This window comes from Macrotis lagotis, chromosome 4 (genome assembly GCF_037893015.1).
Source record: "Macrotis lagotis isolate mMagLag1 chromosome 4, bilby.v1.9.chrom.fasta, whole genome shotgun sequence".
NCBI lineage: Eukaryota > Metazoa > Chordata > Mammalia > Peramelemorphia > Peramelidae > Macrotis > Macrotis lagotis.
Genome location: NC_133661.1, coordinates 12,175,655 through 12,199,767, shown reverse-complemented (window position 1 = coordinate 12,199,767; position 24,113 = coordinate 12,175,655). Strand labels below are relative to the sequence as shown.

The following is a 24,113-nucleotide window of genomic DNA, read 5'->3' as shown; positions in this document are numbered from 1 at the left end:
CCGGCCGCCGCGCCCCCACCGGCCCCAAGCTAGGCCGGCCCAGGAAGCGTATCCTTCCGCCGGCCCCGCCCCCGCCAGGCCCGCCCCCTCGGCGCACGCGCACTGGGCCAGTGGCCGCTCCGCGCTTTTCCGGGCGCCCGGCTCCTGTTCAGGGGGGAGCTCCATGCTCGGGGGGCCCGGGGCGCACCCGGCGGGGGACAGGCACGATGGGGTGCCCCAGCCCCCCAGGTTCCCGAGAGCCAGTTGTTCCCCGGGTCGAGGAGGGAAGCGAGGGGGCCAGATCAGGGGGCACAAGCGGACTGGGGGGGCGGAGGGCGCGGGGTCAAAGAGCACCCCAAGCCCGTGCGGGGAGGAGCCGGAGGCGCCGGTGTCACTCCGCGGGCCCCGGGATGGGGCCCCTCCGCCTCCGCGGGACCGGCGCTGCGCATGCGCAGCAGCGGGGCCCTCCGCCCCGCCCCTGGCTCCCCTCCCCCTCTCCCCTCCTCCCCTGTTCCGGGGGGGCCCGGGCCGTCCCGCAGAGGCTCCCGGTCCCCCGACCCCCGGCCCCCGGCCCCCCGGCCCCCCGGCCCCCCGGCCTCGCTCTCTCGAGGCGGCGGTGATGTGGCGGGACTCTTTGTCCGCGGCGGCGGCGGGACACGACGTGCGCGCGGCTCGCTTCGCAGGGGGCGTGGCGGGGGCGGGGCTCCGAGCTGCGCTCGCGGCCGCCGCGGCGGGAGACTCTCGGCCGGGCCCGGTTCCGCAGGCGGGGGGGGGCGGGGCCCGTCGCGAAGGCGGGGCGGCGCGGGGCCCGGTCGGGCGCAGGCGCCGGGGGGCGGGGGGAGCGGGGCGGGGCCGGGCGCAGGCGCGCCGGAGCCGGGGGGGGGGGACGGGGCGGGGCCCCGGGGCCGAGTCGCAGACGCCGGCGGGGGGCGGGGGGCGGCGCGGCGCGGCGGGCGCAGGCGCACGCGCGGGGAGGGGCGGGGCGCGGGAGGGGGCGGGCCGGGAGGCGGAGGGGGCGGCGCAGGCGCAGGCGCAGGCGCAGGCGTGCGGGCCGGCCGCGGCTCCCTCCCGGGCGCGAGCTGCCTGGCGTCTCCCGTCGGAAGCTGCGGCCGCCGCGGCCATGATGGCAGCCGAGTGAGCTCCCGCGCCCGCCGCTGCGAGCCGCTTGCGAGCCCCCCTCCCCCCCGGCCCGGGCCCGGCCGGGCGACGCGAGGCGGGCCGAGGCGGGCCGAGGCGGGCCGAGGCGGGGCGCGGCCGGGCGAAGCGAGGCGCGGCGCGGCCAGGCGAGGCGGGGCGCGGCGAGGCGAGGCGGCCCCGGCGGCGATGCGAGACGGCGGCGGCCGCGGCCCCGAGCCCCGCTCCGCGCCCCCGGCCCCGGCCCCGGCCTAGGCCGGCGGGGCGGCCCCGGCGCGCCCCTCCTGCAGCACCACGGCGGCGGCGGCCCCGGCGGCGCCCCCCCCCGGGCCTCGGGCCGCCGCGCCGGAGCCGCGCCTGGGCCTCGTCCTCCTCGTCGCCGTCGTCCTCGTCCGCCGCCGGGGCCGCGGCCGCCGGGCCCCCCGCCCCTGGGGCGGCCTCCCGCCGCGCGGGCCGCGCCGCCTGATCGCCCGCCCGGGCCCGCCGCGGCTGCGGGCCCGGCCCCGGCCGCGCCGCGGGCCCCCGCGCGGCCCCGAGGAGCCGCCGCCGCCGCGCCCGCGCCCGCCGCCCGGCCCGCCGGGGCCGCCCCCGGGCCCGCCGCCCCCGGGCCCGCCGCCGCGCCTGCCGCCGCCGCCGCCGCCGCTGCACCCGCTCCCGCGGGCCCAGGCCCAGGCCCAGGCGCCGGGCCGCGCCGCGGGCAGAGGCCCAGGCCGGGCGCCCGGCTGCTGAGCGGGCGCCGCCGCGGCCCCGACATGACAGCCATCATCAAGGAGATCGTGAGCAGAAACAAAAGGCGCTACCAGGAGGATGGATTCGACTTGGACTTGACCTGTATCCTCTGCCCGCGCCCCTCCCCCGCCCCGCGCCGCCCCTCCCCCCGCGGCGGGGGGGGGGCTCTGTCCCGGGGCGGGGGGCTGGGGGTGCGGGAGGGAGCGGATCGCCCGGAGCCGGGCTCCCCGGGGCCCTCCCTGCGGGGCGCCGCGGCGCGGGGGGCCCCGGGCCTGGGCCCGGCCGCACGGAGGCCGGGGGAGGGGCCGGATTCGTGACCTTCGGGCGGGCCGGGGGGCGCCGCGGGCCGGGGGCTTTGTGCGCGTGGGGCCCCGCCGGGGCGCGGGCCCGGATGGCCGCGGGGCGCGCGGCGGGAGCGGGCCGGGACCGGGGCCGGGGCCGGGGGCGCTGGGCCCAGGCCCGGCAAGCAGCGCCGCGCCGAGCGGGCCGGGGCCGGGGCCGGGGCCGGGGCCGGGCCCGGGACGCCCCGTTGTCGGGTCTGCGGAATTCGAACTCCGGGCCCCGGGATGCCCCGACCCCCGGCTCGGCTGCCCCTGGCCTGGAAGCGGCAGCAAAGCGGCGGAGATCCCGGGGAGCCCGCGTGCCCGCCGCGGAGGCCGTGCGGGGTGCGGGTGGGCGCGGGGCGCCAGGCCCTGCCCCGCGGGGACTCGGCTTCTGGCCCGGCCCCGGCCCCGGTCCCGGCCCGGCCCCGGCCCCGGTCCCGGCCCGGCCCCGGCCCCGGTCCCGGCCCGGACCCGCGCGGCTCGATGCTGGGGGGGGCGGCCGGGAGGAGGGGTGATTTCTAGTTGGAAAGCCCCGCCGGGAGCGGGTGGTGACCCGGAGCGCTGCCCTGCCCTTGGCGAGAGCCCCCCGAGCCCCCCGCCAGCGCCCCTTCCCCGGGAGAAGGCTGCCATCCTGTAGCACAGGAGCCCTGGCCCCGCAGCTGGACCTGCCCTGATCGGAGCCCGGCCCGGCCCGGGCGTCCTCAGCGCTGCTGGGCCTGCCCCGCTGTGCCCCAAGGGCAGCCTCAGCCGACCTGCACCAGGGGATTGAATGGGAGAGAAGCAGACCCCTTTGCCCGCAGGCCGGTTTGAGGCTTTACCTGCACCTTAGGAAGTGAACTCTGCAGGAATTCATATGCTTGCAGGAATGACTCTGAAGTGACTGAAGAAGGAACAGCAGGCTTTGGGTGACCAACTTCATATTTTTAAATCTGTTATGGTCCCTATCTCCCCCCCTCCCAACTCAGCTACTCTTTAACTTTTTATGATTCCTTAGCAAGGTTTGCACCAACAGCTTTATCCAAGAATAGAAAATTTAAGATGTCTACTTGGAGAAGTGGATTTTTTTGCAATTTATTTCAAAGACTTTTTTTGGCTGACATTCTCAAAATAGGATTGGAAAGGTTAAAATACTTATTTTGATATACTAGGGATCACAAATGTATTGTGATTGGGCCATTTTAATAGTTAGACAACAGGAAAACTTAAGATTTTCCTGTATTTTGTAATGAGTTTGTTGTAAGCCATGGGCAATCTGAGAGTACTAGTGTTTTGGACTGATTTTTTATGTAGCGGTGTCATTTTTTTTTTCACAAAAGGCACAAGCCAGTTATAAATGACTTACTCTTGATTTTAAAATAATCTCAGAAGGCTTGTGATTCCTTGTGTGTGTGTGTTTTCTGAAAGATTTGCTCCTTCTTAAGATCCTCTACCTGGTTACAATATGCATTTGATGAGAGAACTTTTTTCCTAGAAAGCAAATTCGTATAAGGAGGTGTTGAGTAGGGAAAGACCTGGGTGCTGGGAATTCTGAAGGTCCTTCACAGCTATATGTAGCATTTCTGTGTGGAAAAGATGCTAAATTTGCATCTGGAATTTTTGCTGTTTCTGCTTTCTTTGATATAAGCAAAAGTTCAAGATAGTTTGTCTTAATTTTTATGAAAAACAAAATTTGGTAAAAATTCACATTTTTGTTTCATGTGAATTTTTTTGTTACGTAATGTTCTATCATCGTGACTTGTGATTATTTAGATTTGATAGAAAAAAGTTATACAATATTTAAAGTACCATGTGACTGGATAAAAATAATTTGTATGAAATTGTGTGTGAAATCACATCCTCAGCTCCTTACTTGACATTTTCACTCCTCTTCCAGTGAGATTTGTAAGGGATCCTGTGGCCTAGTCCTTTTCCAGAGTCAGAGAGAATAGGCAAGATTCATTCTGACAGCATGTGATAGAGCGTTAATAGTGCATCTTCCTAGTGAACTGGCCTTGGTAATGCTTTTGGGTGGTGCTTGATCAGTTCTGGTTTACAAATGACTTTGTAGGTGATAGCTTTGACCTGAACAAATGAGACATCGCGATGTTGTGTTGGAATCCAATGAAATGGTCAAAGTCTGTGATAATGTGTTGATGACTTTGGTCATTGACTTTGATGAAGGTTATATGGTTGCCACATTTTTTCTAGTTGTGACCATAGAAAAGTTTCTATTTGTAGGGGTTTTCTTTGTAGATACAGTGTATCTAATGGCTCAGTTTTTATAAAATACTTTTCAGTTTATAAAAGAATATTAGAAATGGCAAATAAATAGATTGAACCTGACCATTCACCATTTCTCCAATTTTTGCATTCTTTTTATTTCTTATAGGCTAGAGAGCAACAGTTTGGTTCCTTTGCTTTTTAAAAAGCAAGGCAATGTGGTTAAGTGACACAGCTAGGCAATTACTAAGTGTCTAAGGTCGGATTTGAACTCAGGTCCTTCGGACTTCAGGGACCAGTGCTCTAGCCACTGCGCCACCTAGCTTGGTTTGGTTTCTTTGAAACAATTTATAGTAGTGTTTTTTTAAGAGCATCATATATTGTTTAATTTAAATATGAAGCAAATTTTCCAGTTAACCTGGATTTTGAATAGTGACAGCCACTGGGTTTATTTCAGTATAAAGCCTGAGTAATCTTAAAATGCCACAGTCAGAAGCGGAGGCAACTTTTTATTCAATAAGGCTGAAGTCCCATCTGGTCAAAAAACAGTGACTTCAGCACCTAGGAAGGGCATTCTTTACCTGGGCCTGGTGTGAGAAAAAAGGGCTCCTTGAGGCTCCCTGGCCAGCCCAGGAGAAGATGCTTTGGTCAGTCCTGATTCAGTCTGGTTGATCTTTAAAAGACTAGTTCTTCAGAGCCAAAAGAGGCTTTAACTGTTTAGAAGTTTTAGTAATTAGGTAAATTATCATATTGGGAAGTTGGTTAGTGATCTGGATTTTTTTTTGTAACAAATACAAAACTTTTTAAATTGGATAAAACAAATCTTTCAGTTTCAGATTATACTTAAGGCATATGATTAAGGACAGTCATTGAAAATGAATCTCTTTAATCAAGAAAATGTTAAAATTTTAATTTTTTTCCAAGTTAGCTTTGTGTATATAGGAGTGAAGCCAGAATCTTTTTTTTTTTTTTTTTTTTTTTTAGTTTTTTAGGTTTTTGCAAGGCAATGGGGTTAAGTGGCTTGCCCAAGCCCACACAGCTAGGTAATCATTAAGTGTCTGAGGCCTAATTTGAACTCGGGTCCTCCTGACTCTAGGACTGGTGCTCTATCCACTACATTTAGCCACCCCACACATGCAATTTTCATTTGACATACTGTGATGTGGATATGACCTGAATTACTATTACATGCTGTTGTAGCAATGTCTGATAATTCATTTGGAGCCTATCTTTTAAATTTTACAATTCTTCCATACTGAGTTTAGTACCTTCAGTAATTTTTACTGTTTATTAACTGTTAACTTATTCACAGTTAATTAACAATGAGCTGTTACCTTAAGGTTTAAATTGAGGGCCAGTGGAAACCCAAAATCTGTCATGAGGAAAGTAAACTGAAAGATTGTAAACTTTTATTTCAAGAAAATCTCTAGTTATTTTGATTAAAATCATGTAGTTATTATTTTTATATCATTATTATGGGGGAGTTTGATCTATATTATTTAGGATTACATTAATATAGCATGAGAATCTAACATTTTCTTATGAAGAAACCTTATTCTGTAATTTTGATTTGCATTTTGTATTTATTTTGTCATGGTTTTTTTTTTTAACTTTATCCAAGAAAGAATGGATAGAGGACATGAGAGAATGAATTCTAATATGAATATCTACAGGAAGCTCACTTTTAAGGACTCAGTCCTTCTTTAACTGTGCTTGTACTTTTAATTGGGTATACTAGTTTTCTTCTTTGGTCTTAATACCTGTCTTAGTGAAGCTTGTCTTCTGTCGATTTTTTTTTTCTTTTAGGTCTTTTAGACCTTTTTCTGAGCCTTACAGGTACTTCTATGAGATTATATGAACAGTAGGCCACATTTTATATTTTCTGTATGTCATTGAAATCAGCCACATTTCTTGTGAAAGGCCTGAACTTCACATTGTGACATCAGAACAATTTTATTTACTTTCCTGCCTTTGGGGTTAAGTTGATTTGCTGTTGTATGAAAAACTAAAGGATGAGAAATAGCTTTGCTGCCTCCTAGGTTAAGTAACAGTTGATGGAAGGGATCATCACAGAGGATACTAGTGTTTTTTAATGTGCTGGATTTTTCAGATGAAGAATGCATATGATTTACTTGGGTATTAGTAAGGATTGTTGACTAACTCCTAATGTGTGACATCTATTAAGGGGGACATGATAGATAAAGTATGCCATGAACAGGAATGCCAGAGAGAGTGAAGCAGATGGGATTATACAGGTAACCAGTTTTCTTTGGACTAGTTGTAGTCTGAAGGAGGTACAAATAAAATGGCTCTATATTATTATGTAATGAACAATGTGTTTACTGCTTTTCTTAAAATTTAAAAAAAAATAGTTGTCTTTTGTTTTTGGGTCATTTACATTTTCCTAATGATCCTCCTCCCCCTCCAACCAACATTTATAAAACAATGACTTAAAAATGGGGTTGGGAGGGAAGAGTTCAGCAAAACTAAGTAACATATTGAAACAAACCTGATGGTAGGAGCCATATTCCTAGCCCCTAGGGAGAGGGGTGTAGTGGGCACCAGATGTCTTCCCTCCAGAAGTTTTTGGGGACCAGGTGAGGTCATTGCATCTTGATAGTGTCCAGTTCCATTTATGTTGTTTTAGCCCTTAGCAGTTACACCGATGTAGTCACTGTATATATATTGTTTCCTTGGTTCTGCTTATTCTATATTGCATCTGTTCATGAGTTTTTGCATATTTTACTGCATTGGTCACATTATTTCTTTTCAGTAATATTCTATTACATTCATGTATCAGAGTTTGTTTAGCTGCTGCCGCGCCGCCACCCCCCCCCCCCCCCCCACGGGCATCTATTTTGTTTTCAGGTATTTTGCTTCTACAAAAAAATAGCATGTCTATGGGGCTTTTCTTTTGGTCATTTTTCCCCCTTGGGTATGTGCTGAGAATCTCTAGGTCAGTGGGTATAGACATTCGAGACCCTTTTTCTTCCAAGTCTCCTAGCAACATCTTAGGATGCCTGGATCCTCACAACTCCTCCAGAACTGACTTTCCTGGTTTTGTCTCTTTGCCAGGTTTTCCTAGGATAAAGTGGAACCTCAGAGTTCTTTAGATACTCATTTCTCAAATCATCTTTTTGCTTTTAAGACATACTCAAAATGCCGTAGTTTGGCCTCTTTCCCGTAAAGTAAACCTTGGCTGGGTTCAACTGAACAAACATTCGTTACACTGCTCCTTGAGCACACACCTCCTGGGGAGCTGGGAAGGCAGGGGAATAGAGTTTTAGGAAAGATGGAGTCCCTGCTCTCATTGAGAATTTCAATTTAGTAGGTGGTCATGAGTCTGTGGAGGGAGAGCTCTGGACCCTTAGAGTGCCAGCGTGGCCCCGGGCACACTTCCCAACTTGTCAGCTCCAGTTTCCTCGAGCTGTAAAATGGGCAGAGCCGTTGTGAGGGTCCAAGGAGATCTGTGCCCAGCGTGTGACGAGTAGTAGTGCTAGAGAAAGGCTCCTTTTCTCATGCCCTACTCTGGATGTTCTAGGTAGAAAAATCAGTATTACCTTGGAGGGGAAGAGGAGGAGGAGGTCAAGAAAAAAATGTGTCTGAATAAAACAAGCGGATTCCTGGGTAGGCTTTCTGGGCAGAGGAACTAGAAGGTGGGAAAGAGAGGCACCATTGTGGGTATGGTTCAGGCCAGCTGGAGCAAGGTCCTAGTGGGAGACAGGCCTCGAGAAGTAGGGTGCTTCTCCGTTAGAGAGTTCCTGAAACGTCAGGTTAAGGGAAAATCATTTACCCAGTAGGCCAGTAGAGCAGTCACCCCCCCGGTCTGAGTGTAAGCAAGATTCACCTGCTATTGTGAAGACTGACTGGAGAGGTTAGCCACTGGAAGAAGACTGAAGGAGTTCAGAAAGATTATCATGAAGGCCTGGGGAATGGGACTAGAAAGGAAGGGGAATGAATGCCAGAGACATTTCCAACCTGGGCTAATAGGTCTTGGTAGCCCTGGACTTCTCCATCTCTCTCATCCTTCATATCTATGGGAAGCCAGGTAGCCTGAGTGGTGGGGCTGCTCCCCAAAGTGCACCTGGGTTTGAGGGGAAGCTGTTAGCATTAGTTATGGATGTGTGGAATTGGAGACATCAGGCCCAGATAGGAAGGCCTCTGGAGATGCTAGAAGCAGGAGAAGATAGTTCTTGGTGATCCAGCCTGGAGGAGTCATTTCTGAAATCCTGGGAATGAATGAGATTGCCAAGCTTGGGGGAGAGAATGGAGAGAGAGAGGAGAGGAGAGGAGGAGAACATTTCCCTTAAAGGCCAGGAGAAAGAATATGGAAAGGTCCCCATGGGAGACCTGTTGAATTGAGGAAAGAGGATTGGGAGGAGGGCAGTTTGCTGTGTCTGATTAGTAGGAGTATGACATGCCAGCGTTGGCTTTAGCAGTAGCCTGCCTCTTGGGCAGCTGTTTGCACTGAGAAGGGGTAAGTGGAGCAGAGGGCATCCCTGGGCTCTGATTCTGCTGTGTTATCCAGAAAGAGCTTTCAGAGGGTTGGTTCATTCTCAGAAAGGACTTGGGGCCATTTGGTTCATCCCCTTCCTTTGATACCAAGGAAACCAAAAATTACAGATATGAAAATGGCTTGTCTGGGGGCAGCCTTTGCCCTGGAGGCATCTCTTCCTCAGCAGTTCATAATATTCTGAGGTAAAGGGAACTTTAATTTGAAATTTCTCGTGTAGGTTTGACACCTTGGACACAAATACATGGTCCATTATTGACTTGTGTAAGTAGTAGAATAAATGACTGACCTTCAAAAGGGGTTTTTGAAGATGCCTCTTGATATTGTGCTGCTGGAGCTATGCCTTGTTATCTTCTCTTAGGAGAGGCTGCAAAAATTTACAAGTATGATTGACTGTGATTCAGAAGGAAGTAATCCTGTCTTTACCCTTAGAAATCTTGGTTTTATTTGAGGATCATTTGATGGTCTTGATATTTTTGGAGGAGTTGGATTTCAGTTGGGAGGTGTTCTGTGAGTTCAGTCTGGCTGCCTGTCCTTACGTTTAAGTGTTGGGAGTGTGATTTTCTGAGATATATATAGTGGTCGGATTCACCTAAAGCACAGATCAAAGAGAAAAACTCGACACCTTTCATTTTTGTCTCGATTGCTTTTGAATCTTTTTTTCAAGTTGAACTTTTTTTTTTTGTCCTTCTCCACTACTTCTAAACTCTTGTAAAATAATTTTTTCCTTTTAAACTTTTCTCTGGATACTACTAAATTATTGGGTCCCCTCATCATTTTGCCCTTGTTGCATTTGGTTTCTTTTTTATTTTATCTCATGTTAGGAATTGGTTTATTGTACATTAGATGTGTCTTGAGAATTCTTTTTGATGTTACTTTTGATGTTTCAGTACAGGTTTTTTGGTAGTTTTTTTGCCTTTCCTTCTTTTAATTAATAGTTTTCTAACCCCCCCATGTTGGAACTCTTCTTCGTTTGATCATTCTAGTGATTTTTAAAATGTTCTTCAGATGATTCTGAAGGCACTGTTGTTTCATGTTTTTATTTTTTTTTTGCCATTGGAGAAGAATATTGAGTAGACATCAAATGATCCTCAAATAGAACCAAGATTTCTAAAGGTACTGACACAATTACTTCCTTCTGAATCACAGTCAGTCATACTTGTAAATTTTTGCAGCCTCTCCTAAGAGAAGATCAAGGCATAGCTCCAGCAGCACACTATCTAGAGGCATCTTCAAAAATGAAGGTCAGTCATTTATTCTACTATTTACACAAGTCAGTAATGGACCACGTATTTGTGTCCAAGGTGTCAAACCTACACAAGAAGTTCCAAACTAAAGCTCTCTTCACCTCAGGATGCCATCTTCCTGGAAATTTCAGTCTTAATTTGATTTGAAAGAAACAGTTCTAGAATCAAAATTGTTTTTTTTTCTTTTTTTGCTAACATTGTTTTGTATCATTGTTAGGAATACTACTAAATGGTGAAAAATTAAAACATTGACATAAGGTTAGAAATATAAAAATTTGGAGAATAAAAATCTCAAATTATATTTCAGAATATAATACTTTTTTCTTGTTGGTTCCTGATCACAACAGTTATTGTCTGAAGCCTGGGAGTATATATGTGCACCAAATATTGTTATCTTGTGGGATTTTTTTTTCACTTAGTAAATATCAATAATAACAATGTTGTTAATTTGGAAGTAGGTTCTTAACATTTTTCTAATTAATTTTTTTTACAAGCCCTCATAGATTAATGTTAGGCTTTTTAAGTCTGAGACAATAAAATTGACTATCAGGAGTCTTAAGTGATTCACATATTTTTCTTGTGGGAATCATAGGGCCTTAAATATTTATTCAGTGTGAGTTCATTCATTTAGCACGTGCTATTTAAACTGAAAACTTAACTTGGAATTTTTAGAATAATGTAATTGTTTCATTTTGGTCAGTGATGGAGGTGCTAAAAATTTCTACTCATATTCTGTAAGTTTTTCTTGTTTTGTAAGAACAGGAGATTATGACCAGACTATTCTAGGAGCAGGTTGCATGTAATGAGAATTATTCACCTAATTTTGCTGATTACTTCCTTTTCTTCCCTCCTGTTACTATTTAAAAAAAAAAAAGCTGAGGGTACCTTTAACTTAAAAGGGAACAAATATTTTGTTTTGGATTTATGCTGGTTGCTTGGAGAATCTGGTATATTGCATATGCTGCAAAAACAAGATTGGAAATCAGTTTGTTAAAAGTATATGACAAGGGGCGGCTAGGTGGAGTAGTGGATAAAGCACTGGCCCTGGAGTCAAGAGTACCTGGGTTCAAATCCGGTCTCAGACACTTAATAATTAACTAGCTGTGTGGCCTTGGGCAAGCCACTTAACCCCATTTGCCTTACAGAAAAAAAAAACAAACCTAAAAAAAAAGTATACGACAACCTCAATCACTTATCACTTAGAGCTTTTATTTTAAATGATTATAGCTTCAATGTGTCTTATTTTGGTATTTAAAAAGTAAAGCTACATTTGATGTTTTTGCTTTATGATGTATATTTAGGAGGAGGATTAAGATCATTTAACTATTAGAAAATGTTGGACTTTAACTGCAGATATTTTTGTTAACTGTAATGAGTGAATTTCTTCTTCCTACTGTGGTACCACAGCTTTACCTGAGTTGATCCTGGAAGGATAAAGGAGCCCTAGCTTTTTAGGGTCTTGGTGAGCAGTCAGGTGTATGATGTATACAGCAGAGTGTAGGTCTGTTATCAAGGGGGGCAGCCTTATGAAATTGAAACCATTCCCTCAACCTTCCAGGGCATTTTGATAGGCCTTGGAGGAGGAATGACCCACGTTGAAAATGTGAATCATTAAAATGTTGAAAGGAATAGATTTCTTCTTCTTAGCCGTTTTTTGATGATCCACTTATAGAAAAAAGTAGTACTACATCGTAACTCTTAATGGGCTTAAATTTGATTGTGTGTTTAAAATTATTAGATGATATTTGCAGAGGACCAAAAACAATATTTTATGTCTGTTTATTTCTAATTTTTATATTCTAAAGCAATTAAGGCACTCAAATTGCAATTTGGTCCTGAAGTGACAATTGGAATTTTCATTTCTGTGACTTGATCCTGTTGCTTTATTCTCTCGAGTTTTCCATTTTGGATGCTTTTTATTGATTTTACTTTTATGCTTGGAAGGTAATGTGACCCTCTAGATTTTTGTCTGTCAAGGTCATTTCTGTTCTTTGGTGAACCTTTGGTGGGCACCTAGATTTGATCGCTCATTTTTTTGCTTGAGAATACTTTGGTTGGGTTTTACTTACCAAGATTTGTCATAAGGCAAATGACTCTTTAGGTATAGCAGATATTTTTAAAATAACTTGGCATTTGCCAAGTGAAGAATGCCAGTTTTTTTATCTTTCTTTGAAGTCTTAGGTCATTGGCAGTCATTTGAACTCTGACTTTATTCTTTTTCTTCAACAGAATTGCCATAATTATTAGCATTTGTTCAAATATGACTCTACAGAAGAGAAGGGCTGTAGCCCTTGCTAGGAGAGATCTTTGGTACCTCAGAGGTCTGCTTTTAGATCTTAGATTGTCACTTGGTTCCTGAATCGGTCCTTGTTAGACCTCAGGTTTTCCTGGCTCCAAGACCAGGCCTCTCTCACTTTTTGTTGAAGTTAGTAGTAGCATGATTGTGTGGAGGCTGCTGGATTTTTTTTTTTTATTAGAAAATGTGGAGGATGGAGGGAAATGAGTATTTAAAAAATGGAAATTGAAGAAACCTGTACAGCATTTGTGTGTTTGAATCTAAAGACTTTTCTGCACCTGTGTGTGTGTGTGTGTGTGTGTGTGTGTGTGTGTGTGTGTGTGTGTTTCAGGTTTTTCCAAGGCAGTGGGGTTAAGTGGCTTGTCCAAGGTCACACAGCTAGGTAATTTTTAAGTGTCTGAGGCGGGATTTGAGCTCAGGTACTCCTGACTCCAGGGCCAGTGCTCTATCCACTGCTCCACCTAGTTGCCCCTCTAAAGACTTTTCTACTGAAATTGTTAGTGCCTAATGTATTGGACGTCACCTTGATAGAACAAAAAGATTACTGACCCTGGGATCAAAAGTTCTGGAGTTTACTTCTGGTTCTAACAAGCTATGTATTATTGGTCAAATTAAATTAAAATTGGAAAGATCTCCAAAATCTACATCTTTTCTTCCAACATGTAATTGAAGGAGAGTCTTTTCTGCACCAAATTCCACAGATCACCTAACCTAAGGGGGACCATTCCTCTGGGAAGGGCTTCTGGATCATCTGGCAGTCATTCCTGATTTCAAATACCCATCAATCCCTTGTACTGAGGGTCTGTTCCAGATTGGATGGTCTAATCCTTCTTCACTGAGAAAGGTCTTTAAAGATAATTTTAATTACCCTCTCTCCCTACCCCTTACCTGCCTTTCCAAGTCTGTTTATCAAAAGGCTGTTTCCAGAATGCTGCACTCAGAACTTAGGAAAACTGAGTTCAGATCCTTCCTCAGACATTTACTAGCTGTGTAATTCTGGGCAAATGACTTGCCTTCTTTCACCCTTAGTTTCTCCATCTGTAAAAGGCCGATGATGATGGCACCCGTCTCAAAAAGTTAATGTGATGATCAGATTCAATAATGCCTACATAAAAGGCTCGGCATTCACTTTATAAAATGTTAACTTGTTATGGCTAACATTTTATATGACCTCTGAGAGTCTTTTGACATCCTGGAACAGAATATTTATACTTCAGTAACAACTTTTCTGAATCTGTCCTTTTCTTTCTGTAAAATAAGCATAAGAATATCTCAGTATTTTCGTAGGGAAGGAAAGATTTGTAAGCACTCTTTAAGTGTGAATGGTTTCTGGATCTCGGTCTTGTACAGAGCAGGCAAAGCTGAGTAAGACCGGGTGCTTTTTTTATCTTCATGAAGCTCTTCAAGGAGGAGGATGTCAGGGACATCAATTCTAGCACAAAGTGGAGTAGTAGGAAGGGATTGAGTTTTTGTGGTGATGATCAGGGCCAATGGGGGGGGGGGGGCGGGAAATCCCTACTTGTGTCCTTTCTAGAAGCCAGGACTGGTCTCTGGGTCTCTTTCTCTGTCCCCCTCTTTTTTTAGTGATTCTTGCCCTTCAGTCAGATTCACATTCCTTTGCCTGGCATTCAAGGCCTTCACAGTCTGGCTCTTAGCTTTGCAGCTCATTTTCCATTATTCTCTTGTCCTTTTCCCCCAGAGCAACCTTCCTCCTTGTTGTTCTTTGATTCTTTCATTCCTAGCAAAACTTTAAAATCTAACATCAACATTAGCTTCTTTGTGAAGCTTTTTCAGATGCCCCCAATCAGTGAACGGCTTTTTCCCCCCCTACCCAAGTCATTGAGTTTTTACATCTTTACATCCCTCCTTTCCCTGTATCCAGTCAATTGTCAAGTCCTCTTGATTCCCTTTTGACACCATTCTGCCTTTCCCCCACTCTCTTCTCTTCTCCCCCCCCCCCCCCCATCTCACCCTTGCATTCTCCTCCACTCAGTTGTCAGTCTAGCCAGATCTTCCCCTTGGGCTTCCCATTACCTTGAGGACCAGTGACTCCATCCTCTGGATGGTCTCTCTGCTTTCCCAGGCTTCTCACACCGTGTGTGCTCTTTCCTGCACCTGCCTCTGTCCATCCTGCTTCGACTTTGTCTTTGCTTGGTTCGGCCTCTGGCCTTCTTGACTGACTTCTAATCCTTTCTTTGAAGTAGCCTGTCCCTGTCTGTCCCTCTGAATGTTAATGTCTTCCTTCTATTGATGATATTGGCCAGTCATCGATGAGCTCTGGGAGAGCAGGGGCTTTTGGGGAGGTGGAGGAGCACTTTTCTTTGAATCCCCAGAGCTTTTCTCCTCTTCCTGCCACAAATTATAGTTGAGTGAACTGACTGGTTTGTTTTGTTCCATTAATGTTCAGAGGACTATGGAAATGGGATGATTAGAAGTCTAATGTTAGTATTAAGATGGCAGCTATCTAGCATCAGGGCTGGGCTCGGTATTGGGTAGACAGATGGACTTTTAAAGTGACCTAGTAACTGATTGTTCCATTTCCCTAACTTGAACCCTTTCAAAATGACCCTCCTGCTTACACTGCTCTCTGGATAACCTAAGTCTTAATTAAACGTAAATATACAAAGTGATTATGATTTTATTGTGTTAAAATTAAGTGGAGAATAAAGTAAGCTTGGGTATTCTCATTTGAAGTTTATTGGTGTCAAATATTTAGTTTTTAGACTTTAGGAAAAAGCATGAACTTGTAGAAAAATTTGATTTTGGTTCTTTTAGGTTTTCACTTAGAAATTCAGGAATCCCAAATCTTTGTATCAAAAATGAAAAAAAAACCTTCTTTGCCCAGGTACATTTAGTACTTCTTTAGTTTTGTTCTTTGGGATAATGCAGCCTGCTCTCGCTTATCCCTGGAGAATTTCTGAGTTATAGGATTTAGAGGCCTCATCATTATCCACAAAGCTAATAGTTTAGTTAGCTGGCTTGGATAAGAATGAGTAAGGCTATATTTCAGAGAAAAATATTTGAAAAGCTACAGATGAGTCTCCTTCTTGTCCTATGTCTTCAGCAGGACTGGCTTGACTCAGTCTTAGAAACAGGTTTTGATAGTTTGGAGACTTTGAGGTGCTTTCTGGCTTCTTGGTCTGGACTAAAGATAGAGGTTCAGTGTCAGTTTAAAATCAGTCTAATTCAGCTCCTAGCTGAGGATGGAGGTGAAGCTGATGGTCATCAAAGCGGTGATGTAAGTTAGAGCTCTCTTTTGGTTTATTTGGCAATAGTTTTAAATCCTAGCTAGCTTTGAGTATCAGCTAGAAACCAGAGGGGCTTTGTTTCTATTTCTTTCTTTTCTTCTTTTTTTTTTTTTTAACAGTAGCACTATTCTGAAACAGGAAACCATTCTTATCATATTCATCCAGAAACCTAGGAAGAGGGTAATTATTGGGTGTACTCGTTAAAACCTGTTAGTTGGGCAACTCAAAACATTTCGTGGTTGCCAGATGCAATGTGAACAGTTGTAGTTAAAATATTACATAATTGACCAATGCCTACTGTATAAAAAGAGAGAGAGAAAGCATTAAATTAGTTGAAGCAAACTATTATTTAGGGTACTAGTAGCCTGGTAGGTTAAGGTTGCTAGCATTTTCAATCACCCACTTAACTAATTTTTTGTAATCCTCACTGTTTCAGCTTATAGTTCCTTAAATAAATTGCATGCAGCTTGCTTTCAAAGTGCTGGAGGTGGCAAAGGTAGATCCAGTTTCTTTATGATTAGCTATTTAATATTTTGATAAAAAGTGATTTCATGGTGGAGGGGGATGCATATCCCATTGATGGTTGAAGATCAAAACCTTTCTGGTATTAATAGTTTTATAATAGTTTGGCCAGAAAGCCCCAGGGCAGCCTAGTCAGCTTCTTTGTAGTCCTAGCTAGGTTCCACTTGAAGCCTTTCTCGCTTGATATAGTTCAGCTGTGGCTATCGGGTCAGAGTCTTTGAAAACCTAACATCATCTCCACAGTCAAGTCTTTTATATCAGGAAAAAACATCAAGGAAATATACTCTAAGATGTGAGTTTTTATACTTTGTATATATTTAATATATAACATATATTAAAATGCTTATTTAACTTATGAATATGAAAAAAGATGGTCTTTTATGTTACCTTTGAAGAAGTATTTTACATTTTAAGTATCGGTTTATTGAGTAGTCTTGGTGGTAAAAAAAAAAGTAAGTGAATCTTTGTAATACAAAACTGATGAGTGTAAGCATGTTAAATGGGGGAAGAAAGAATGGAGGCTCCTGAGGGAAGTGAAACAAAAAATGATCACCAAGGGCCTAGACTCAGAGTGTGAGAAAAACGAATCTTTTTGCCAGAGTGCTGCTGTAAATCATTCATCATCATCATCGCCTTTTTTTTCCCATAGGGGCTTTTAGTAGAAATGGACCTCAGAAATTACTGTCCTGCTATTACTCTTTTATAATATTCTTCCCAGATAGATAAAGGCTTGTTATAGTTGAATAAGAAGAGTGTGAAGTGTTTCTTCTGTGGGCTCTCTCCAAGCACCCTTGGATCAGCTCTAGTTCATCTAGCCAGATGGCAGGGCTGATGTGTGTGAGCTTCTTGCCGTTCCTGTGTCATTTTGCTCTCTTGTGATTGATCTCTCTTTCTCTCCATCTTTATTTCTGTGGCAACACCTATTAAAATGATTATACTTGGCTTTCTGTGGATCAGTGCTTCTAGTTGGTTAGGACCCACATTTGCCTCTGTGAGAATGGTCCAGCACGGCGATCATCCGTGACATTCACGGACCACAATTTGTTTAGCCATGTCCCCCCCAGTTGATGGACATTTACTTGTTTGCAATTCTTAGTAATCATTAAAAACTTCTACTATAAATAACTTAGAATTATGGGGGAACTTTTTTTCTTATTGCTGGCTTCCTCTGAGTGTAAGTGCAGTAAGGGATTAAAGGGATATATATGGGCCTTTTAGTCATTTTATTTGCACAATCTCAAATTGCTTTTCAAAATGCTTATACCAGTTCATGGCTCTACCAACAATGTATTAGTGTGTTTATCTACCGTTGCCATGTATTTTTCATTTTGTAGGGTGGGAGGTAAAATTTCAGGGTTGTTTGATTTGCATTTTTCTTATCATTAGTGATTAGCAACATTTTTCCTTTTTTTTTGCCAGGCAGTGGGGTTAAGTGACTTGCCTGAGGTTGTACATTAAATGTCTGAGGTTGTGTTTGACTCAGGTCCTCCTGACTCCAGGGTCAGTGCTCTATCCACTGCACTACCTAGTTGCCCCCCTTTGCAGTTCTTTTGAGAACTGTTCCTATCCTTTGACATTTCATCTATTGGAGAATGGCTCTTAGTCTTACCCGTATCCATATCTATATCTATAAATTGTTCATTTATCTTGGATGCTGGGCACTTATCAAAGAAATCTGGCAAAACGTTTTTTTCCCCCCTCCATATTGTCTGTGCAGGTGCTTTTCAGTTTCAGGTAATCAGAATTATCTATTTTATAAACTTCTATTTCTTCAGACAAATCCACATGACTTTGCTGTTAGTTTGATGCTTTAAAAAAAATCAACATGGTTGAGAGAATTCATATGACATGGAAGCCTTTTGATTTCATTCTTAGATTTTAGCCATTTCTTAGGCCCTATTTTGAGGTAAACCACTTCTAATTACACATTTGCCAAATCCAATGGAATGTACCTGTGATCACTCCTTCCTATTGCTTGATGAAATGATGTCTGCTTTTAAAAATAATCTTTCTGGAGGAATGTCTTGTCAGTCTTTTCTTTGTGACTAGGAGGTATTACTCTTTGTAGTTGCCTTGTGTTTTATTATATGGAATTTTATTAGAATATTTTATTCTTGTCATCTCAATCTCATCTTTTTTTGATTAAGTTGAAATTAAAATGGTTCTGAGGCAGGTTACTATCTTGCCATGATTCCTTTTATTTTTTATTTGTATTTGTTCAGTGTTCAATGAACTACTGTACTAGTGGAAAAAGAATGGAATAGTTGAAGAAAAGTATAAAATGAAGAAAAGTGGCTGGAGAGCTCTTCCAGCTTTAGGACTATGATCCTATTACGTTGTCATCTCCCTAACTCTCTATGCAGTGTAGTCAGTAAGCATTTATTAAGTGACTCCTGTGTGCCAGACACTACCAGGGAAAACAAAAACTAGTCCCTGCCCTCAAGGAACTCAGTCGAATGAAGGCAACAACATGAAAACAGTTTTGTGCAAATAAGCAGGAGATGATCTACAGAGAGACACGACAGAATAATAGGGCTCAGCCTGTTACCGTTTTATTTTTATCTTTATAGTTCATTCCTGAATTGAACTTCACATATTTTGAAAGCATTTTGTTGTACAAAGCTTGGAGATTTGAGTATTTGGTATGGAGACAACATCTATTAAAAATGTTGTTCTGAAATTTGAAGAATCAGTGTTAGGTCTAGATGATGTTGGACAGCAGTTCTGAATTAATTCACTAGAAAGACAATAATGATGAAGAAAATAATTTATACACTAAACAGTGTTTCCTTTCATCATCAAAAGTAGTATTGCTTTAATCTAGTTACCTTAAAATAATAGCTTATACAGTGGTTGATTTTTTTTTTTTATCTTTTATCACAAAGAACCTATCAGGGAGATTTTACAATAATTTCTATTTTACGACAATTTCTATAATCAACACACACAGTTTAAAGTACCACATCTTTGCACAGATTTTGCAACTTTCCAAGTGCTTTCACATTTGGTAGCCTAGGAGGGTAGATAGTAGACCCATTTCTGAGGTCAAGAGCCAGAGACTGAAGAGGTCTGAATGCTTAGGTTATGGCATTTCCAAGGTTCCCCAGCCGAGGAGGGGCATGGGCATGGGCTGAGGTCAGACAGACTATCAATCTTAGTTCTTTATCTGCAGGGCTGTTATTGCTCTTAAGAAAATCTCCTGGGGCGGCTAGGTGGCACAGTGGATAGAGCATCGGCCCTGGAGTCAGGAGCGCCTGGGTTCAAATCCAGCCTCAGACACTTAATAATTACCTAGCCGTGTGGCCTTGGGCAAGCCACTTAACCCTATTGCCTTGAAAAAACTTAAATATGCAAAAAAAAATCTCCTGAGTGTCTTACCTATCATCTATTGGAATTTAAAACCAACAGCTGTAAGACTTAGGGAATTTTTTTCCAATCGAGATAAATATGGGATTAAATGCATAGCATGACATCATTTACTTTGGAGCAGTGGCCAGGCTGTTAAGACCCAATAGTTATATGATTGTTTACATTTTCTTGGGGATCCCTGCTTTTTAAACTGGGATGTAAGATGTGATAGAAATGTGAACTTGGCCGGGTTTTCCTCATTATTTTTTTTAGGGTGTTTTTTTTTTTTTGCAAGGCAAATGGGGTTAAGTGGCTTGCCCAAGGCCACACGGCTAGGTAATTATTAAGTGTCTGAGACCGGATTTGAACCCAGGCGCTCCTGACTCCAGGGCCGGTGCTCTATCCACTGTGCCACCTAGCCGCCCCCTTCCTCATTATTTTTTGTCCTGCAGGACCTTACCTTCTCGGATTTCCCCCAGCTGTAAGTCAGTGTTAGACCTCTTTAGAGTTCTGATGAATTTTGTTTGGACTTCTCATTTATTTCTGTTGGATGTTTCTGTTCATGTCTGATCTCCCACCTTAAGACTAAAAGCTTCTGGAGGACAAGGATCATATTCAGTTCTCTATATAGCTTGTCCCCTACATGTGTCTATGTTGTATTAGTGACACTCATTTCAGTAGCACATTAGGTTTGCCAAGTGTTTTAGTCACACTTCTCTGTAGCAGGTAGTGAAAGTAGTATTCTCATTTTCAAGGTGAGGAAACCAAGGCCACCCAGGACAGTGTTTCTACAGTCAGTGTCACGGGTAGGATTCAAGTCTGGGTCCTGTGACTGCTGTGTCATGCTGCCTCATGTGGGAAGATGCAGTGCTTTTGCACATAGTAGGTTCTTAAATGTTGCAAGAAGGCAACATTGAGCAATGCTGACTTACATTGGCCTTTCTTTAATTTCAATCTGTATTTCTCTTGAGCTTGATGAAGTTACTTAGTTTCTTACTCCCGTTTTAGAGCTGCTTCCCTGTTATTGGAGAGAAGGCAAAAATACACAAACTTGTTTGGTATTTAACCCCCAAATCATTTTTAGATCCTAAGTCTTTTTGGTAAGCGGTTGTGTTTCATGTGTGAGTTTTCTATTAAGTAGCTGAATTCACCATTCACAAGATAGTAAAAGCTGTGTTATAGGATACATTACCAACTGGCAACATCTGGGAACCAACATTTGTTTTCCTTTAAAACAGCTCTTCAGTAGAATGACCATTCTCAATCAGTGACTATGCATCTAGTGTACTTTGAAAGAGGCTTGTCAAAATATAAAGACAAAGGTTTGGTTTTTTGGTTTTTCCTGAAGACTGAAACGAAATCAATAAATTTGGTCCCGTGGGAAAGTAACATCTTGAAGAATCAGAGAAACTGGATGGCAGGTGGGACCGGGAGAGGGTAAAACATTGTTTTCCCTCACTGGTCATTTCTTGGTCTCCTGTAATCTGGCCTTGGACTCCCTCTCTTACCCTGAGACCAACAGTTTGGTAACCGACCTCAGCTGATTTGAGTTCTCCACTGCTTTCATGCCATGGACCAAGCCTCCGTCCCAACTGTCCCTTTTGGGCTCCACTGTAGTCCCTCTACGTAACTGAATGATGGTGAGGTCCCTGGGCTTGAAAGTCCAAGACCTGAACTCAGATGCTTCTAGTGATACTTCTTAGCTACTTGGTCTGGGGAAGTCACTTAATATCACGAGGGCTTGGACCAGCTTCATGGCCCCTGAGATTGGCTCCAGGTCAAACTCAGGGATTGGCAGCCCACAGTGGAACTGATGATCCTAGTGGGTCTTGCCCAGCTTCCTGAGAGTGGGGAGGGGAGGAGTAAGCATTTTTATCCAGCACCTACTCTGAGGCAGGCACTGTGCCTGGCATTTTACAGATAGCACCTTGTTTGATCCTTACAACAACTTGCCAGGCGGGATGCTGTCATCACCTCATTTGACAGTTGGGGAAACCAGGGAGACAGTCATACAGTTTGCCAGCTAGTGTCTGAGGTCAAACTTGAACCCAGGGCTTTTTCTACTGTCCACTAGCTGCCTGGGTCAGGTGACTGTTTTTTTCCTCTCTGTCCCTTAGCAGGATTCCCCAATTTGAACAGATACGTTTTGGATACTTAGCAGATGTTTGAATTAGGAACCTACAAGAATCAACTTTAAGAAAAACTAGTGGGATAATTGGAAAATATTTGTTAAATTGGGTTTAATATTCAGAGATAGAAATGAAAATCCCAGAGAACTTCTGGAACTTTGAGGATTGCTCCTGGCTAACATTTCTGACATCTGTTGAACTTGGAGCTCTAGTCAGAACAAGTCCAGATTTCTATCTCAGCTCCTGCCTCCCTGAGTTTGATTACTTTAAAAAAAGCTTGATAACTTCCTTATGAGAATCCATTTATGATAGATTTTTTCTGTGATTAAAGGTTGCTCAGTTAATTGCAAATTTTGACTCATAACCTTTATTTTACATAATTAATATTTTGTTATATTCCTGCTAAATATTGGTATTTTAACAATGCTAGTATAGTAAGATGAAGTATTATTGATGAATAGATACAATTTTTTTATTAGATTTTTTTTTTTGCAAGGCAAACAAGGTTAAGTGGCTTGCCCAAGGCCACACAGCTAGGTAATTATTAAGTGTCTGAGACCGGATTTGAACCCAGGTACTCCTGACTCCAGGGCCAGTGCTCTATCCACTATGTCACCAAGCTGCCCCAAGACATAATTTTTTTTTAAAAAAATTTTGAGTTTCAAATTCCCTCCCTTCCCCCTTTCCTCTTTGAGAAGGCAAGTAACTTGATATGTTATACATGTGCAGTCATGCAAAACATTTCCATATTAGCCATGTTATAGAAGAAAACAGAAACCCCCAGGAAAAATAAAATAAAAAACTAATCTGCATTCAGAGTTCATCAGTTCTCTGTCTGAAGGTTTAGAGCCTTATTCAGTATGAGTCTTTGGAATTAAGAGTAGGCATAATTTCTTAAAAGTTTTATATATAGATGTAATATGTATGTATAACTGATAATTTTAGACTAGAAATTCCTCTATGTTTATGGTTGTAGATATTTGTAGGAGTTTTACTTTGTTTTAAAGAAATGGTTGTAGAAGTTGACTTTTATTTTAAAGAAATGAATTATATAGAGGCATCATTAGTAAATTAGAAGGTGATTATTTGACTTACAAAAGGCTGCACCATGATTGATTTTCACTAACATAACATTTCATGTTTAGAACTAAAAAATATTTTTGTATAATTTCTCTAATAAGATTTAGAACTGGAAAATATTTTAGGAGTTGTCTATCCATCCAGTTCATAAGATGAGGAAGCCAAGACCCCAATTTGCACTGATAGCAAGTAGTTGACTCAGGTTTCCAGTGGGGGGCTTTGATCCTAAGTCCATGGCATTATTTTCCTACCAAATAATGGATCAGAACATATTTCTTTTTGATTCTGTGCAAAGTCAGGAATATATGATTTAAAACCAGGTGTTTACAGCTTAATCTAAATTTTGATTTAAATAGAAGTTTTTGATAAATTGCTTTCATTTTAGCATGTGATGTGATGGTTCCTTGGATTTCTGCTCTCATTGATCTGAGCCCTTCTTTCTGTGCTGTAGAACACAACTGTTCTTTGACTTTTCACACGCTTTTCTTGTCTTCCTCCCTCCTCATAGATAAGTTGGGGGGCTGCCTCTGCATCTCTTGGCATTGCAGGGATCTGCCCAGGAAACTTGAAGCCTGTGCAGCTAGTTCTTTCTTGCCCTTGCTCCACCAGAGCCCATCTCCTCCAGTCCTTAAACATTCTCAAGCATTTTCTAAGTAGTTCCGCTTTGCCCCTCCCCCTTTTGCTCCTTTAAGTGATGAATTTAATTGTCTTTTTACTTATAGCCACAAAGCCAGTTTCCTGATATTCTGTTCCTGATGTTTTTTATCATAATTGTTAGCAATAAATGGAATTCAAACAGTTTTTAGGGGTCTGCTATCCTTAAGGCCCCATGCTAGGTGCTAATGATAGACCACGAAAGAAGTGAGAGTCCTTGTCCTCTACCAGGAGTTAAAAGCTAAGGGCCTGTGGTTGATTTACAGAATTGTGATGCAGAATGTGACAGGGCAAGGGAGAGCTCTGGAGGGTTATGAGGAACTGATAAAAGTTGTGTGTGTGTGTGTGTGTGTGTGTGTGTGTACACTGCTGGGAAAAGGCAGAGCAGAATTTCATAAAGGATCCTCCAAAAGAGGTCAGATTAGGTTATGGAAGAATTTGCCAGACTACAGAATTTGTTCCCAAACATTGGGACTTGGGTCTGTTATCAGCCACATTGGAATGGGTCTATTGGTTCATGACAGCGGTCAGCAGATGTGACTCTCTGCCTCATTCACACCTGCCTTTCTCCCGAGAACCCCTGACCACCCCAGAAAAGGGGAGAAGTGTTGGAGTTTATACCCTGGTTGTGTTTCAGGCCATACATTTGGGTTTGTGGTTTATCTACAAGGTAGGACCCTGAAGGTGTGGTGCCTTCTGAGGTACCTGAGGA

General features: G+C 44.2%; 1 protein-coding gene across 1 annotated transcript in view; it reads left to right on the top strand.

Annotated features, from left to right (window-relative positions):
* Positions 1 to 1,787: 1,787 nt before the first annotated feature.
* The window catches only part of PTEN (phosphatase and tensin homolog), a 71,776-nt gene continuing 49,450 nt past the window's right edge, over positions 1,788 to 24,113 (top strand). The window contains exon 1 of the mRNA XM_074232249.1: positions 1,788 to 1,944. Coding sequence (XP_074088350.1) covers positions 1,866 to 1,944 — 79 coding nt within the window. The 5' untranslated portion in view covers positions 1,788 to 1,865. The remainder of the gene's footprint in view (positions 1,945 to 24,113) is intronic.